General features: G+C 51.6%; 1 protein-coding gene across 1 annotated transcript in view; it reads left to right on the top strand.

Moving 5' to 3' along the window:
- PLXND1 (plexin D1) overlaps window positions 1-16,567 on the top strand; it is an 86,101-nt gene that overhangs the window by 16,368 nt on the left and 53,166 nt on the right. Inside the window, exons 2-8 of the mRNA XM_049826750.1 lie at window positions 4,525-4,701; window positions 7,613-7,744; window positions 9,543-9,643; window positions 10,319-10,448; window positions 11,800-11,974; window positions 13,480-13,588; window positions 14,480-14,582. Of these exons, the coding sequence (XP_049682707.1) occupies window positions 4,525-4,701; window positions 7,613-7,744; window positions 9,543-9,643; window positions 10,319-10,448; window positions 11,800-11,974; window positions 13,480-13,588; window positions 14,480-14,582 (927 nt within the window). The remainder of the gene's footprint in view (window positions 1-4,524; window positions 4,702-7,612; window positions 7,745-9,542; window positions 9,644-10,318; window positions 10,449-11,799; window positions 11,975-13,479; window positions 13,589-14,479; window positions 14,583-16,567) is intronic.

The raw sequence follows: 16,567 nt of genomic DNA, 5'->3' as shown, positions 1-16,567 counted from the left end.
TGAGTAACCCTCCTCTTAGATGTGGCTCCTTGGTTTGAATTAATTTGCATCACTTGTGAAATTTTTCAGAAATACCGAGTACGCTCTCCTTGCAAGTGCATGGGGTGACAGCAACGCTTCTTGGCCAGTGCTGGCTGTGGGTTGTCTCCAGCTTGTGCCCGAGGTGGCTATTCATTAGCATCAAAGTGGCAGAGTGAAATGTTTTGGGTGCAGAAGGGTTCAAATCTATACTCGCCCAAAATTTCCGTGAGTTACTGAGTGTCCGGAGTGTGTAGCAGAAAAATAGTGGCAATGCAGTGAATGCCCACGGGGTTGTTTTAAAATACAGATGATAGAAAGAGATTGGTTTTGGAAGAAAACTTAACATCTATGCTTTCCCAGCTTCAGGGTAGGACAGTTTGGTTTAAGATGGAGCAAGATTTAACCCATTCTGCATGGAGAAAGCCTTTTAGCACAACCTTTATGTGCGATTTCCCAAGCTGCGGTGACTGCCGAAGGATGTGACTTGGCTGTATCCTGTTTACCGTAACGTGACAGAGTTAAGATGTCCCCTCAGTGCTGTGGTGTACAGACAGCAGCAGCACAGTGTCTCACCCCACCCTGGGACCCGAAAGAGGGAAACACCATATGTCTCCTCCTGCCCGTCTGTCGGAAGAGCTGATGTCATTTAAATAAAGGTGTTTCAGGGGAAGGATGTATGCAGCCAAAATAAAGGTTGGCCTGTGTTAGAATAGTTACATCCTGTTTACCGTGGAAAACACTTTGCACTGATATTAGCGCTGAAATGCGTAATTTATAAGCAGGCAGGCACAGCAGATAAGGAACTTCCCGTGATTTCAGCCACCTGTGAGAAGAAAGGGCTGTGTCCCTCGGGCTGGGAGGCGGCGAAGCTGCCGGCAGACAAATGCCGGTACTGGCTTCCCGGGCAGCTGCTGCAGAGATGAGGTGTTGAGCATCCCTGGGGCTCTCAGGTGGCCTGAGGTGCCTCTGTGCCTCAGTTTGCCAGCAGGAAGGAGCCTTGTGAGCTTCAGGTGGTTAATATTGGTGAAGAGTTATGAAGAGGGGCTAGAGATAATCATCCCCAAGACAAATAAATAAACCCAAGTGCATTTCTGAAGGTCTGGCTATGAATGAAGGGGACCATTAAATCAGAAACATGAATGGCTTGCTGTATCCTCTGTATGGTATAAAAAAGTTGTGTTGCCCAGTTAAGGGGGAAACATACGCACTTAAGAATTTGGGCTGCAATTTTATTTTTTAATAGAATGAAATGCCGTAAAACTGCAAAATGCATTTAGCAAAGTCACTTGGACCCGCAACACGTGATCCTTTTGTCTCGGTCCCATGTGAACCGAGCTGCAGCTCCAAGCATGTTGCCTTCTGCTTGGCACTCGGTTTACCAGAGAGAGTTTTTCAGATCAGTCTTTGTCACATCTGATGCAACCAGCAGCAGCAGCGGGCGCGGGGTCTTGGTGTCTGCTGGGGCACAGGGGACCAAGATCCGTGTGGTTTCATGGAGAGGACCCAGTCTGCCATTTGCAGCAGCATGCTTGCGCTAGTCCAGCAGCAGGGAAATGAGCCCTAGATGTGTCTGTAGCGGCATGCTCCCTCTGGGCAGGGGGTATGAGCCATTCCGCAAAACAGGGCAATTTGCTGTGTGCCATTGCGCAGAGGGTGCTGTGGGTCTCTGATGGGATGGGATACTCGGGAAGCCAGTGCTGTTTGCTGACCAGCAGCTACAAAGACCAAGAGCTGGCTGGCATCTACAGTTCACACCCAGCCTGGTGGAGTTTGCTGCTGTCTTCTCCCGTGCAAAGAGGAGGAGGGGGCAATGCCATGGCCTGCGGTCCCCATGCTGACTGCCCCCCCTGCCCCAGACTGGCCCTGGACACTGCGGAGAGGTCACCGGCCCTGTGGTGGTCTGGCAGGGGCTTCCTTCCTCCCACCTGCAAGGGAATGTCGTCCCTCGCTCCCAGAGACACAGCCCAGTTGCTTCGCATACGTTTTGGGTTTTGGCAAGTTTCTTCCCCATTTTTGTCCAGGGATGTGTTGCTGGAGTGTGGCACCAACCCAAGACATGTGGTCGTGCCCAGGAGGGTGGACAGGCACAAGGTGGGAGGTGCACCCCAAACCGGGGCCAGAGTGGAGAGGTGGTCCAGCCTGGGTCTCACGCTCTCACTGCAAAGCCTGAAGATTTGCCTCATCTTCTAAACCGTCTGGAGAGAGGGGAGAGCTGAAGATTTAGCCTGGTTCCATTAATGAAATAATAACGATAATAAGGGAATTAAAATACAGACCCTCGTGCATTCAGCCCAGGGAGGAGGGACTATGCTAAACAGGCCGGTCGTCAAATTCTCCTGCCTGGTGGAAGCATGTGGTCCAGTTTCTTAACAGATGCAGCCTCAAATCCCTGCATTTCTTCTGCTTAAAATAGTACTCCTTATTATTTTGGAAAGAATATCCATGTTATGGCTGAGTTCAGTAAGGTGTAGAATGTGCTTAGTTTTAGGGGTGTGGGTTGCAGTCTGCCAGTGGTCTCTTGTCTGGAGTTTTGTATAAGCACTTCCCGCAATCAGGGCCTTAATTTGGTGTGCTTTCAGGCAGCCTGCAAATCCCCACAGTTGTCCGCATGTCAGCCCCGGAGCTGCATGCCCACACCCGGGAAGGGTGACAGCGCAATTGCGGCTTAAGATGAGCTTGAAATGACACTGTAGATGATGTGGTAATGGCCCTTGAAACATGCCCATCATTTGAACGGCTTCGTCTGCACCCGCAGCACTTCATAAAAGCTGCTGCAGGAGTGACAGCAGGTAAATTGTCGGCAGCGAGACTGTTGTGGTGTTCAGACATTGTTGAATCCATTCACACTGAGCAGAGATTATAACTGTCTCAGAGGATTCAGGGTGAGAGTGGTCATAAATCTTGGGTGTGTCTCGGCAGGGTAGGGCGAATATGAAGCATCAGTCCCGTTTTCAAATGCTGCTGCCATGCAGCAACTGTGCTAATTAATTTAGTACAGGGTAGTAAAGTCTGTTGTCTTGCTCTGGGCCAAATGAGCCAGATGCCTGTTCGCAGACAAGGCTCACAGGTCAGGAGTCCTTAACAGTTGCCCTCTGCCTTTGCCCCTTGGCACCTGATAGCGAATCAACATGGGAGCCTTGACACCGGCCTCGTGCCCCTGGTTGCCAGCCCTCGCGCAGGGTGGCTCGTCCGCTGGGGCCAGCCCCAGCCATCCTGCTCGGCACAGCGGTTCCTGCCGGAGCTGGGCGCCTGCTCGAGCTGCAGCACCTGCCATCCTGCTGTCCTGAAATTAGCTTTTCTGTAGCAAAGGCAGTTCCTGCTCCCCCAGAGCTTCGAGGAACAGCTTGAAAGCTGAAGCCAGAGGCAAATAATAAACATCTTGTGGTCTTGGGCACAGGGCACAGCTGTACTTGCTCCCTGGGGCACGGTGAGTGGCTGCGGGCTGAGGCTGTGGCTCTAGCATTTCTGGGCAGAGTTTCGTAGCTGCTGCTCTTCCCTCCACGTCCTGCAGCGCAGTGCCTCCTCCTGCTCGGCAGCTCCTCCATCCCATCCCGTCCCAGTGGAAGACCAGTGGAAATTTTGCTGTTGACTGCAGTAGCAGCAAGATCAGAGCCAGGATTTACAGTCCTGAGAGTTGCCAGCAAGCTTTTTTCCCCTGCCCCCTCCCTTGGCTCTGTTTTCAGTCACTTCCTCACTTAGTTGCAGGGAAATAATATTTTGAGTTCTTTTATTGGAGAAACTTTTTGCTTCACCTTTTGTTTGAGAAGGAAGAAGCCGGAGATGGCTGCCGGGCTTGCAGCCACCCCAGCTGAGCACGGCTCCGCATGCTCCCGAGTGCCGATCCCAAACGCTGACCTGTGGGAAGGGGCACCCATGGCAGCACTGGGGCGGTGCGCAGGACCAGCCCTCTGCGGGCAGAGCAACCACCTCTGCAAGAGCAGGCGGCCACTGGGGAGGGTTTGTCTTCGACGGGCTGAGAAACATCCCTTGCAGCGCAGCCCCCGCTGGCGAGGGGCTTCCAGCACCATGCTGGAGAAGAGACCTCCGACTGCTTTGGTGGGAGAAGGGGGCAAGGACCCCCCCGTCCCCTTTTACTGTTGCGCCAGACTTTTGTGTTGAGCTGCGGGTGCTGCTGCAGTAAACGGGCCTTTGGCTGGAGGACGCCCTCCTGGGGTGCCCTGCACCTGGATGGCTCCGGCAGCAATCCCGGTGCTGCCCTGATCCTGCCTATAGCATGGGCGAGGGCAGAGCTCCTCTGACAGCCCGTCTCCAGCAAAGCCTGCTCTGGATTTGGCTCCGAGGGTAGATCTGGCAAGCACAAAGAAGATTCTATTACAGCTCTTTGCTCCCGTATTAACCCATTACATGTTCCTATTCCATCACTCGGTAGTGAGGAGCTTTCCCTGGGCACAGCAGTTTGCCCACACTGAGCCCGAGGCAGCGATGGCGGGGGGGACCTGCTGGTGTTTGCTGCAGCCCACTGACGTGTGTGTCTCTCCGCAGCTGCAGCCGGAGCAGCTGGACTGTGGAGCAGCGCACCTTCAGCACCCACTGGCCATCGTGAACCCCGTCACAGCAACCCCCGTGTTCACCTACAGCGGCCTGACCGCGGTGGCGGTTGCCAGCGTCAATAACTACACCGTTGTGTTCCTGGGCACTGCCAGCGGAGGACTCCTGAAGGCAAGTGGAGCGTGGCAGCACCAACGTGGGGGTGACAGGGAGGGCAGTGGGGCTTCCCCGTCCAGCACCTCTGTTTGCACAGAGGACAATGTCTGTTGTCAAGTTTGTCTGAGCGCCTGCTTTCATTTGGCAATGAAGGAGTAATTGGATGCTGCTGTAATCTGTGCAGTGATATATGCTGCCTGGTGACTGGTGGCCGTTAATTACTGTTCAAGGCTGCTATGCGAGCAGGATGTTCTTGATAAACCCTATACTGGAAATGTTATTGTGCAGCATTTAATTATTAACAGCTCTTCTAATAAATTCTCCCTCCGAGCTGATGGCTTTTGAAGGCTCCATGTAGACAGGGGAATCACCAAGAGATGCTTCATCACAGCTGAGTCCAAAGCAGGTGTGAATCCATGCATCTGATGGAGTATCTGTTTTAAATAATGTGCCAAAGGCAATGTAGGGCAATGCAACACCCTGGCTCCAGAGGCAAGATGTAAGGCCAAGGTTTCAGTAACTTTAGCGCTTGAAGTTTGCCAAAAAAAGTTTTGATTCCAGCCAGCCACAACAGTTTGATGTACTCTCAGCAGCGAAAGTCCATAGAGGAGAGGAGGGGAAAAAAGCCCTGGAGCAGAGACACAGCTGATACCTGCTTTGTCTCAGCCTGGGGTGAGTGGTGCATAATGTGGAATACTGGATCAAAATGCTTGGAGAGAAGAAAACTGATCCAATCTCTTCCCTTGCGTCCAAGTGCTCCTGGCAGAAATGTGGGAACCATCATAAAGAAACTCACAGCTTTGATTTTTGCCTGCAGGGGCAGGTAATTCGTAAGGGTGGGAAGAAACTGGCACCCCGGCCAGGTGCACTGGGCTGGAGAGGCACATGCCACACGCAGCGCAGCCCCTGTTCACACAGTATTAACAGCTCTGCTTCCATTATCATCTCAGAGAAAGCAGCCTTATCTGTTGCGCCTCCATTAGGGAGAGGCTCCTGGCTACCCTTTGCTGGGATAATTTGCTCAGATAGCTCTAATCTAATTCTACAACACAGCTGCATAACCAGAAGCCCTTTTACCTTCGGGGCTCCTTGTTATTTGGCACAGCATACAAGATACTTTGCGTGAGTTATCATTCAGATTTGCTGCCTGAGAAAAGACAGCAAAGGGGCAGAAATAGTGCTCAACCGGCTCCTGCCAGCAGCAATTATGGCTGCCAGGGCTATGTATGGGGAATTAATCAGATAGGCTGCAGACGGGCATTTCACGAGGGCCATTATCAGTGCCACATCCAGCAGTCGTTAGAGGAAGAGCAGTACTTGGGAAGCGGTGGCCAGGGCAAGGTGTGCCAGGATGCAATGCCCTTGAAGGAGGTGGGGGGTGGGAAGGGTCTGTTCTGGCATGTCCTCACGTATCCAGGTCTGGAAGTCTGTAGGCAAGGTGCTGTCCTGGGGTTACCCAGAACTTCAGCCCACTCTGTTCTTGCCAGCGCCAGTGCAGCACGTGTCCTCCGGCGTGCCCCAGCCCTGCTCCAGTGAAAGTATTGGTGGTCTCTGCCCCTCTGCGCTGCTGTGGTGGCTCTCCCCTGGGGCCCACAGCTCACGGGGATCCAGGGAACGTGCCTGCGCAGTGAAAGCGTAGGGTAAACAAGCCCAGGAGGCAGAGGGACCTAGAGACAAGCGCCTAGAAACAGCCAAGCGTAGAGCAAAGCTTAGCAAGAAGAGAGAGGATGGTCACAAAGCTAAAGTGGAGGGTGTTGGGTCTTGGCTCATGGGCATCTTGGGTGATCGCAGGCAAATTATTGAGCTTCTGGATAGCCAGCTTTTAAAATGGGGATAATGATAGTTCCCTTCTTTTTCTGCATAGTAGCTTGCAGTGCTTGCATATGGTTCTTAGCAGAGGGAAGCCCTCTGCTTTGAGCTTGTGCTATCTTACTAGGACATGTCAGTGCTGCTGTAGTGCAAGAATTAATTAATCCTATGTTAATTAATTAATCCAGACTTTAGAAAGCAGAGACGCGCTGGGTCCTTACAATTATTGCCTTCCCTTGCTAGTAAGGAGGTAGAAATTTTCCTTGCTCCCTTTCTGTTTTAAGCTGAACAGTGACTGTCATGCAAAATTGTGTAGCCCTATTGTTATTTCCTCTCAGCAATGCCACATTTAATTTGCTGAGTTTTCAAGTCAAATGCCAAGACATTCTGAGATCTGAAAGGCAGGCTGATGCTTTGCAGCCTCTTCCATCACTGCCAGCGCTTCAGCTGGTGATTCATGAGGCAAGGTAGGACTCGGCTCTCCTGCGGCAGCTGCCACGGTCTTCTGGAGTTAGCAGGGATAAAAGCTTCTTTTGGCCAGGAATGACAACACTTAATTTCCAAATACGCAGGGAGAAGGGGATGCCATGTTGTACAGCCCTGTTGCTGATTTTCACTGTTTTTCATTAAGCTTTGGAAATGCATCGTTCTTTGTAAGAGAAATGCACATATGTGTGTAACAGGGCTGAAGGCTGGTGCCACTTACGTTAGGGTAAGGCAAGAGTAACACTGCAGTGGCCTGCTGGAAACAGCCTTGCAGTTGAGCCGTGCAGTGGGTAGATGGGAAGTTTTAGATGAGAAGTTTTCCAGGCAGCCTTTCAAACAGAGGGCTTTAAACAGAGGGACCAAGGGCTGCGAGGGTTGTTCATCACTGAGCAGGGCTCCTGGCCATGGCCTGAGCTTTCTGGACCACTTAGTGCCTTCCCTGTGGCACAGAGCTGGCTTTTCAGTAAAGCTCTGTGTGTGCAGCCTGCAAAGTGTGTAGAGATTTACAGCACTTGAAAATGTGGAACAGCATTAGATACCACTTTGATTCTTGTTTATAACAGAGGAAAAGTAATCTTCTCCCCATAGTGTTTGAAAAATGGTCTCAGTGAGTGGCTTCTTCTCACTACAGATTAATCTGGACAGTACCATGAAGGTTATTAGCAGGAGATCCATTTCGGTGGCTTACGGAGAGCCTGTCCACCCCATCATGCAGTTCGACCCTTCTGATTCTACCTACCTCTATCTGATGACCTCCTATCAGGTGAGATCTTTAGTCTTCAGCAAAATAGTCCTTTGAACATCATGCATTTGAATTAGCGTTCAGCAGTAAGCTGGGGGCAGGAAGGGACAATAAAATTTGCTTTAACTTTAATGGGCAGAGCCAAGAAGTTCAGAGCTTTGGCTGGGGTGTCAAAGGGCTTTCTGGAGGGGTACATCTGCCTGTCCATTCTCCTGCATGGGGTGGGGGTCATGCTGAGCAGACTGGCTTGTCAGGCTTTCTTGTCTTTGTGGTGGCCAGGCAGAAAGGAGAGCAAAAGATACTGAAACTGATCCCACTTATATGAGTGAAGAAATAAGCAGAGGTTGTTCCTGTATAGAAACCTGAAAATTACAGTACACAGTCTTTAAGGACACTTTTGGGAAATCCAACAGACAAAAAGTCTGCCTGTCAGAAATGATCCTTGGGGGAGATTTCTGCTCAGCCTGGCCGGCAGGAGGGCTGGATGGGAGGAGGGATCTCTACGGAGACCAGGAATGCCGCAGCAGGTAGAAACATGCAGTCTCATCTCCATCAAGTGAGCAGGGGAGGAAGATGAGAGCTGAGCGCTCCAGGCGCTGGTGGTTTGCCCTGAATTACTTTTTAATCTGTCAAAACAGATGCACAACTACAAATGTTATATGTTGCATTTATATTTTCCAAGCCCTAATTCCCTGCAGATTGGTCATTATCATTTCACAGAACCCTCCTGGGATGCCTCTTTAGCTGATGTTTCAGACTGTCTCATCTCAGCTCCCAGGCTGGGCTGTGCACCTCATTCGGGCTTGATCAAACACCCAGTGCAGCACTTGTGATGCTCTCCTCTGTTTCTTTTCCAATAAACGAGATGAATTGATTTTTCTTAGGTGGAATTAGCATCCTGGGAAGCTCCCCAGGAGCTCAGCGGGGTTGGGGTGGGGGTTGCTGTGCACCGCAGGGCTGCGGGTAGAGCAGGGGTCAGGCCAAGGAGCCCACAGTCAAAGGTGCGCTTGCGTGGTGGGAGCTCAGGGCTCTCAGCACCTCACGTTGTCAGTCCCTGCTGTACCGAATGACTCGGTTTTCCTTTACAAATGTTTAGAAGTCGAGGGAGGAAAAAGCAGAAGCAAACACATGCTTTCCCTCTAACTGCTCCTGCTGAGCAAGTCCCCAGAGGTACTTTGATTTCTTTACAAATTAAAGTTTCCAGAGTGGTGTTGCTTTCTGGTCATTTTGTAAATAGCCAGATAGTGTTCAGCTCTGTCTAGAAAGGAGTTTTCTGCAGGTCTGAGAGAGCTTTTCACAGGGAGAGACAAGCTGTGAAACCATCTCCTCTGACACATCAGAAAGGTGTGGTGTCACTCTCCGTAGCCTGACCATCACAATTCTATTGCCAAGGTGCCGGCTGAAAAGGAGCAGCTCAGCTCAGCACTGCCGTGCACCCCACGGGGCGACTACGCTGGCGGCAGCAAGCCCTGTCCCTTGGGCGTCCTTACCTGCCCTGGCGTGCGTGGCCCCCAGGCTGGGACGGGCTCTGCTGGGGGCACCGGCAGGGCAGCGGGCAGCTGCCTGTGCCGGTCCCCATGCAGGCTGGTCATACAGAGACCACCTGCTTCTGAGCGGTGTGGGGTGGAGGACGACGGTGCCAGGGTCTGCTCCTTGTTGTCCGTTCTGTAAGGCTTGGTCCAGGCTGATGGGTGAAGTAGCCCAAGATGCTGGTGTCTCATCACTAGCTACACGTGGCCATACCAGCGCATCCCAGTCCGGTTGAGTGTTTCTGTGATGTTGTAAAACATTTGGAAGCAGTTGTGCTGTTGTTGTGCAGATGACGCGGGTGAAGGTGGCTGCCTGCAACCAGTACTTGACGTGCACGGAGTGCCTGGCTGCCGCTGATGCTTACTGCGGGTGGTGCACCATGGAGACCAGGTAGGACTGGTTGTGTCCTGGTGTGCTTTGGCGTGTTCTTTGGCCCTCGAGCCCAGGCAATAATTTCTGATGCCTTTAGTATTTCCACACAGTCATACTACCGTTAGTCTTTGTCCATTTCTTACGAAATACGTGCTTTTAAAAGGAATTGCATCTGGTCTCAAAAGGTTGGGGTGCTCTTCAGAGCCAGGATTTAACTGTAGCTGCTTTGTTATGCTGCAGTCAGCTGCCACTGCAAAGAGTATCTTGCAGGCATCCAACCATGCGACTGAGAGAGCCAACACCCTCTTAGAGATCGTCTTTTGCCCTTGCAGTTATCACTTATGAGTAGGAAACAATCAACACTCAGAAAGGGATTTACAAAATTAGACTCTGTGTTTACAAATTGAAGAAGTCGGACAAAATGTCACCTCCTCTTCAGTTCTGGGTTCAGCCTGGCCTGCTCTGGCTTACCCTGAATCCTGGTGCCCTGTTGATGCTGGTGGGAGTAAGTGCTCTTATCATGGCAACCAGACACTTTAAATATAGCAGCAAAGCTTTAGGCTTAGCTGCATGGATGGAGGAAAAATATGTAGGCACAGGATTTTCTCAGGATATTCCCTCACAGGGAAGTAAACATTGTTATCACCTGTTTTAAAAATAATCAACCACAAATTGTTCCCCTGTTTGTTGCAGGTGTTCTCTGCAGCATGAGTGCACAAATTTCACAGGGGCCAACTTCTGGGCAAGTGCAAGTGAAGGAGTACAGCAGTGCCCTTCCATGACCATCTTGGAGCCCGAGATTAATATCGACAAAGAGAACCCGGTGCGTTTGATGTGAATACCAAGTTAATCATGTGCAGTGTCCCACAGAGTCATTACCAGCTCTCAGGGGTGATAAATATCCATGCTCCTCTAGCATAGCAGCACAGCTTCATGTGGCTTCAATATGGGTTGTGGGGACGCTGAGCTCTGTTGTATGCTACGGAGTCAGGCCAAGGTTCTCAAAAGCGCCTGGAGGTGACTCAGGCCTCGGCACCCTAGAAGCCAGCAGGACGCCAGCTGCTGAGCCTGTAGGTGAACAGGACTTCTAAAGCTGCTGCACTAAACACACTGGAGAGATTTGCAAAATTTCGAAGTACAGAAGATCAGCTGCAGACAGCTAAATCAATTCATTTTCTGGTTTTGTATTGTTGCTATTTTTAACAATATTTAAATTTAATTTTAAATGTTTTCATCAAAATATTTTTCATTTAAAGACAGACCCTCTCCCAGTGGCAAAAATGTCCCTGTGCCAAACTTCTCGACCAGCCCTAACGTGGGGAAATCGCTCATAAACAGGCAGAGCCCAGACCAGAGCTGGAGAGAGGGATCCCATGGGACCCTAGCACCGGTCCGGCTCCACTTCTGCCGCACGGGAGCCGTGGGCTGGGGTCCCCAGGGAGTCACCCTGCTGACTGCAGGGGAAGCCAGCTGAGCACGTGGGCTGCGCGTTTTCCTGAGTCTCCCTTCTCAAAAGCATTCCCTTTCTGCAAAACTTCCGTCCCTTCCCCTCGGAGGCTGACTGCAAGAAGAAACCCCTGCAGCCAGCGCGGCCCTTGTGTGCGGGCGGAGGATGCTGGCTTGCGGCCGGACCCCCGCGGCCCTCCCAGCAGGCTCCCGCCAGCTCAACACCTCCTGTCCCTGGTCCCTGCTGTGGACTCGTGGGTGCTGGGAGGCTCAGGCACTCGGAAGCAGGGGTTAGTTTTATTCTGCTCTTCCTCCTCCTCCTCCTCCTCCCTCCCCAGAGCTTTGGGAGGCAGCCGGGTGGGAGCCCAGCCCAGGAGGACGCGGGAGCGGGACAGACAGGTCTTGTGCGGGCAGCGTGGGTCAAGGACAGCCGGGGCGGCTGGGGAGGGTTTAGCCTTTGCGTCCTGCTTCCTCCGAGTGGTCGCCCAAGGAGGGCCTGGGCTGGGTTTTCATGCAGTTGCTGGAGTTCGTGGTGACAGAGCTCTTATTGCTGAAATGAGGTTTCGTATGCAGATGGGTTTTCAAGTTCAGAGTGCATAAAATGAAAGAAAACAGCTATCTGTGGACTTGTTTTGGAATCGCTAGCCTATGAAAAGCTTGTAAAACATGGACAAATTCTAAATATAATTTTCTGTGATAATAACTGATCTATTTTTTGTCCAATATAGGCCCTGATAATACAAATAAATGGGACTATCCCGAACCTGAATGGAACAAATATTTCATGTGACTATGGAAATAATATCCACACGGTAGCCAGAGTTGCTGGAGATTATGTAAACCAATTTATTTATTGCAGTTTACTTCCACGTGAGAAATATCCAGCGTTTCCAGACGACCAAGGTATGTAGAGGAAAACAAGCTCGGTTCATTCTAACCACTTTTGTGGACATCATTTTTCACAGGCTTTTTTCTTTTTTCCAATTGTATGTGCAGATAATGCATACAGGGAAAAAAAGACCCAAGCTGCTTCTGTTTTATATGGCATATGACTTTAAAGTGTAGGAGTTCCACCATCTTAACACAAATTGACAGTATCTCAAACCTATCAATTTTTGTTTTAAACATCAGAATTTAAAAGCCAGTTCATGTACTTATTTTATTAAGATTTATCTGGTTAGAGCTTCTGCTTTAGATTTAGTAAGTACTAAAACAAAAATGTTTTAGCCCTGGGGAAATAATGTTGCTACTCATATTGATATTTTCAATTGCTTTTGTTTAATTTCCCTCCCGAACATGCGCTACCTTTCAGGAGAAGTTCTGGAAGAAGAGCAAGTGTGTACCTAAAGGCAGCTCAGAAACTCTTAATCCTGTTTATGCAATCAAAAGCCAGACTGAGGTCTTCTAGTATCCCCCTGTTGTCAGATGGTACCAAACGGGATGCCCATCTTGAGGCTCCATGGAGCTGTGTTCCGGAGGTGACAAACACCTGCAGATCTGATTGAAGTCAGCCGAGCCTTGATGACCGAGCTGACCAGATCTGATACTGGCCGTTTAGCGACTGAGACAGCCCCATTTTATAGTTCCTTCTGAGAAGTTCGATGCTTCATTCCAGACTTGAGTGCTGGTTAAATTTTCATCTTTCAAGCCTGGAGTGAATGCTCTATTGAAGATGGCTGACTTCAGTAGGAGAAGAATTAGCCAGTCCTTTTGAAAATCCCACTCTTCATAGGCAAGTTTATAAAGCTGCATTGTTTTTCTCCCTAGCTATCCAAAGAATGGGAGATCATTAACTGTTCTGTATTGTTGGTTACTGCAATGTCCAAATGAATTTCTGGAATCCAATGCACTGATTTATTGTACATATTCTGAAAGAGGCATTGTCTCTTGTCCCTGGTGCTTATATGGCAAAATTGCAAAGAAAAAAATATTAAGCAATTTTTGGGAGAGGGGGAGTTAGTATAGCGTGTTAAGTAGCCAAAAAAGGGATTTCCACTCTTCTCTGTGGGTTTGTTGTCATGGGGAAAGTAAGCGGGGTTTTAAAACATGATAACTAACATGTTTTAATTACCACATTTTTTTTTAAATATCATTTAGCACCAACTGTAAGCGAAGACAATAATTAACTCTGCTAATTAACACTTGCACAACAAGCTGGAATTTTCTGCTGAAAGTCGCAATGTTCTTTTCTGGTGAGGGTGATGTAAAGCATTGATTTAAGAGGGAAGAGCTGAAAGTCAGAGGGCAAAAGATGAATGGTCCAGGCTCTGAAATGCAGCTCGGAGGAAGCCCTGGAGAAAACAAATCAGATTTAGCCCCTGTTTTCCCAAGGGTCTGTCTTGTCTTCTAAGTGTGAGCGCAAGCGAGAGGCTCTTGCAACCCAATATTCTTTGGCTTGATTCTCTCAGACCACGTGGTCGTCGAAACTGCTCTCCGGGTCAACAGCAAAAACATTATCCGGGCCAATTTCACCATCTACGATTGCAAAAGAACTGGAAACATTTACCCGAAGAGAGCGTAAGTGACCCGGGCCGCAGGCAGTGGCAGGGTGCGGGTGGCACCGCGCTGGCCGCGTGGCACCGGGGCAGTGGAGGCAGATGGAGTGGATTGAGGCCGGGAGGGTGCACGCGCGCAGCCGGACGAGGGTCCCCCTGCGTGGGGTTAATGGGGGAGCGCGGCTGCCCTGCCAGCGGGGCAGCTGGGAGCCTGGGCAGGATTTGGCAGAAGCGCAGGGGCTGTGCTGCCAGGGATTTACAAAGGAGGGTCCTCGCGGCATCTCGAGCCATCTGGACGTGGTGGGGTTTTTTTAAATGTGAACAGTATTTTTATATAAAGCTTGTTCTGTTAACCCTTAGGCAGTGAAGCCGGCCTCCCCAGCGATCCCTGGGGGCGGGGGGTTTGGGCCAGGGAGGGAGGGAGGGACGCGTTCCCTCTGCTCTGTCGCCCCTTCCAGCCCAAGGTGGGAGCAGCCGCATACCCTTCATTGACACGGTGGGCTGGAGGGGAAGGGTCTCGTGCCACCCACAGAAATTCATCCACCTTTCAGGAGCATTACATCTGTCCCTGGAAAGGCAGATGGGGGAAAAGGGTGTTTTCTGGGGAAAAGAGCATGTTTTGCTAAGCAGGGGAGGGTGGCTCCCGGTCTGCTGTGGTCTGGGGCCAGGCAGTGGCACTGCAGGCAGTGATGCCCCGGACCTGCCCTCGGAGTGGCACGGGTTGGTGGGCTCTGCCCGCATCCCCTGCCAGCTCCCAGGGAGAGGAGGAGAGGAAAACCCAGCACCTGCCATGGGTTTTTCTGGGCACCATTAAAGAGTGAACACAATGTGTGAAGATTGATTGCACGGTTGAGGTTTGGCTCCCCTGAGCAGCCTGAAATCTGCTTCTCTCATGGCACCTTTGCCATTTCAGATGCACCAGCTGCCTCTCGACCAGGTGGAAGTGTCACTGGTGCCCCTCCACCTACACCTGCGTCTCCAACCACTCGCAGTGTGACGACGCGCTGCAGATGAAGGTAAGGCCCATCAGTCTTTGCTGCTTTGGGACACCTTCCTACGTCGCGGTGCTGTTGATGTTGTTTTCCTTCTTCTCCCGGGGATGGAGGCAGATGGCCTGGGTTTGGCAGTGCTGCCCCAGCAGGAGGGGCGCAGCTCGGAGGACGGCACTGCTCGGCGTCACTGACGTGCTGCCTGGCCTTGGGGAGTCTCCGCAGTTGGAAATGCAGTGATACGCATCTCGCTTCCAAAGGCTCAGCAGATGGAGAGCTGAAGGGCCGCCCTGGAGCGTTGGCTCTGCGTGCGTCGTGTTTGCGGCGCTCCCCGGCAGCGTGGGCAAGCATGGGGCTCAGGCCAGGCTCAGACCGTCTCGCCTCCAGTTCCCCAGGCTGAGCCTTGCTTTATTGAGTGACCCTGGGGGGTCTTTAGGCATCGGTGTTCAGCACAGTCTCAGCCGCCCCTCCCGGCAGGCTCTGAGTCTCCTCCACCAGCGGCTGACACTTGCTAGCCATGGCTTGCCCACGGCTGGAGTTGGGGCACCCTCCTCTGCTGGTGTCCAGGAGGGGGACGCGTGCAGGGCAGGTAGGCTGCAGCCATGCCATGCCTGGAGGCACGTGTATGTGAGGAGGCTGGCAGCCTGGCTAAAGCATTCGGCTGTCCCAGTGCCCTCAGCTGGCTTCGTCCCTTGGCTCTTCATCACCTCTCACGTCTGGAGCAATGCCACTACTTCTCCGCATCCTGGGACGCCTGCGTTTGAGTAATACGATAAACGTTGCAATACTTTACAATTCGCTTAGCTTTGACTAGGCTGTTGTGGTATGTTAATAATTTGCTGGAGCACCACTGGTGATGCTCGTCTAAAGGAGAAAATCGCCCCTTTCCAAATTATAGCTTTAATAACCCAGAGGCTCAGTGTGTTCCTGCTTCTGAAATTTAAATTGGAAGTTAATTTAAATAAAATTGCCTTTTTAGCAATCAATCTGCCGTAGATCCAAGCCAAGCTTTTACACTGTAAATTGAATATCCCTTTAGCACTGGTGCTCTGCTCTCATCTCAGCTCTTCCAGCGTTCCCCATGCTCGTTACCAGCAGGAGTTTGGCCCCGTATCAGACGTCCCACCCTCACCCCCTGGGCTGACCCCGGGGCCGGCCCTGGCATCCACTCCCCTCCAGCGGGGAGGAGGTGGGGATGGGGATGGAGATGGGGCCACCACGTCACAGCTCCACGTGGTCATGTCTACTGTAAAACCCTAGGAAGCATTTCCCGTCCCTGCCGGGTGGCAGCTGGGTGAAAGCTCCCGGCAGCACAGGGCAGCGCTGGTCTGTCCTCGGGCTTGGGAATCGCGTCTGGATCGGTTGTGCTTCCTTGTGCCTATCTGGGCTGCTTATACTGGGCAGTCTGAGGAAGCACCCTCAGCTTTTGTCAACTTCCCAGGTTTCAGAAAGTTATCTGGTGTTTTCTCTTGCTGTCTGGATGGGTGCTGGGCGCTTGAAAACCATCACCGGATGGCTGCTCCTGGTGTGGGACCCATGCGCTGAGGCTGCGTGGTGGGGTGTCTGCCCCATGCCGGGACACAGGGAGCTGTGCCGGCGGTCTGGCGGTGTGCGGGGCTGCCGGGGCATGAAGCCTTGTGGCATGGAGGGTCCTGAGCCGTGGATGTTCGTGCTGTGCATGGTCCTGAGTGCTGGGGCTTCCACTTGGGGCGGGGGCTCTGGGGGCTGTCAGCCCTGCCAGTGGGTGACATCAGGGCTGTGGGGGCAGCTGGGGATCGCCACGGATTAGTCCTCAATCAATGTTTTTAGTTATGGCTGGTACGCATTGTTTCTTATTAAATCTAGAGGAAGAGCTTAGGCTGCGAGAGGACTTCCGAAGAAGGTCCCGCGTTATTGGATTGACTTTTTCCTTGACAAAGTGTCGCGTAGCCTGCAACTCAGCTGGCAAAGGCAAAAATTGCTTGAGATAATTTGTGTCCTTTGACTTAAGCGTAGCTGCTTCTTGAAAGGCA

Source organism: Accipiter gentilis, chromosome 23 (genome assembly GCF_929443795.1).
Source record: "Accipiter gentilis chromosome 23, bAccGen1.1, whole genome shotgun sequence".
NCBI classification, from domain to species: domain Eukaryota; kingdom Metazoa; phylum Chordata; class Aves; order Accipitriformes; family Accipitridae; genus Astur; species Astur gentilis.
The sequence above is the reverse complement of the archived record's forward strand: the minus strand, read 5'-3'. Positions and strand labels throughout refer to the sequence as shown.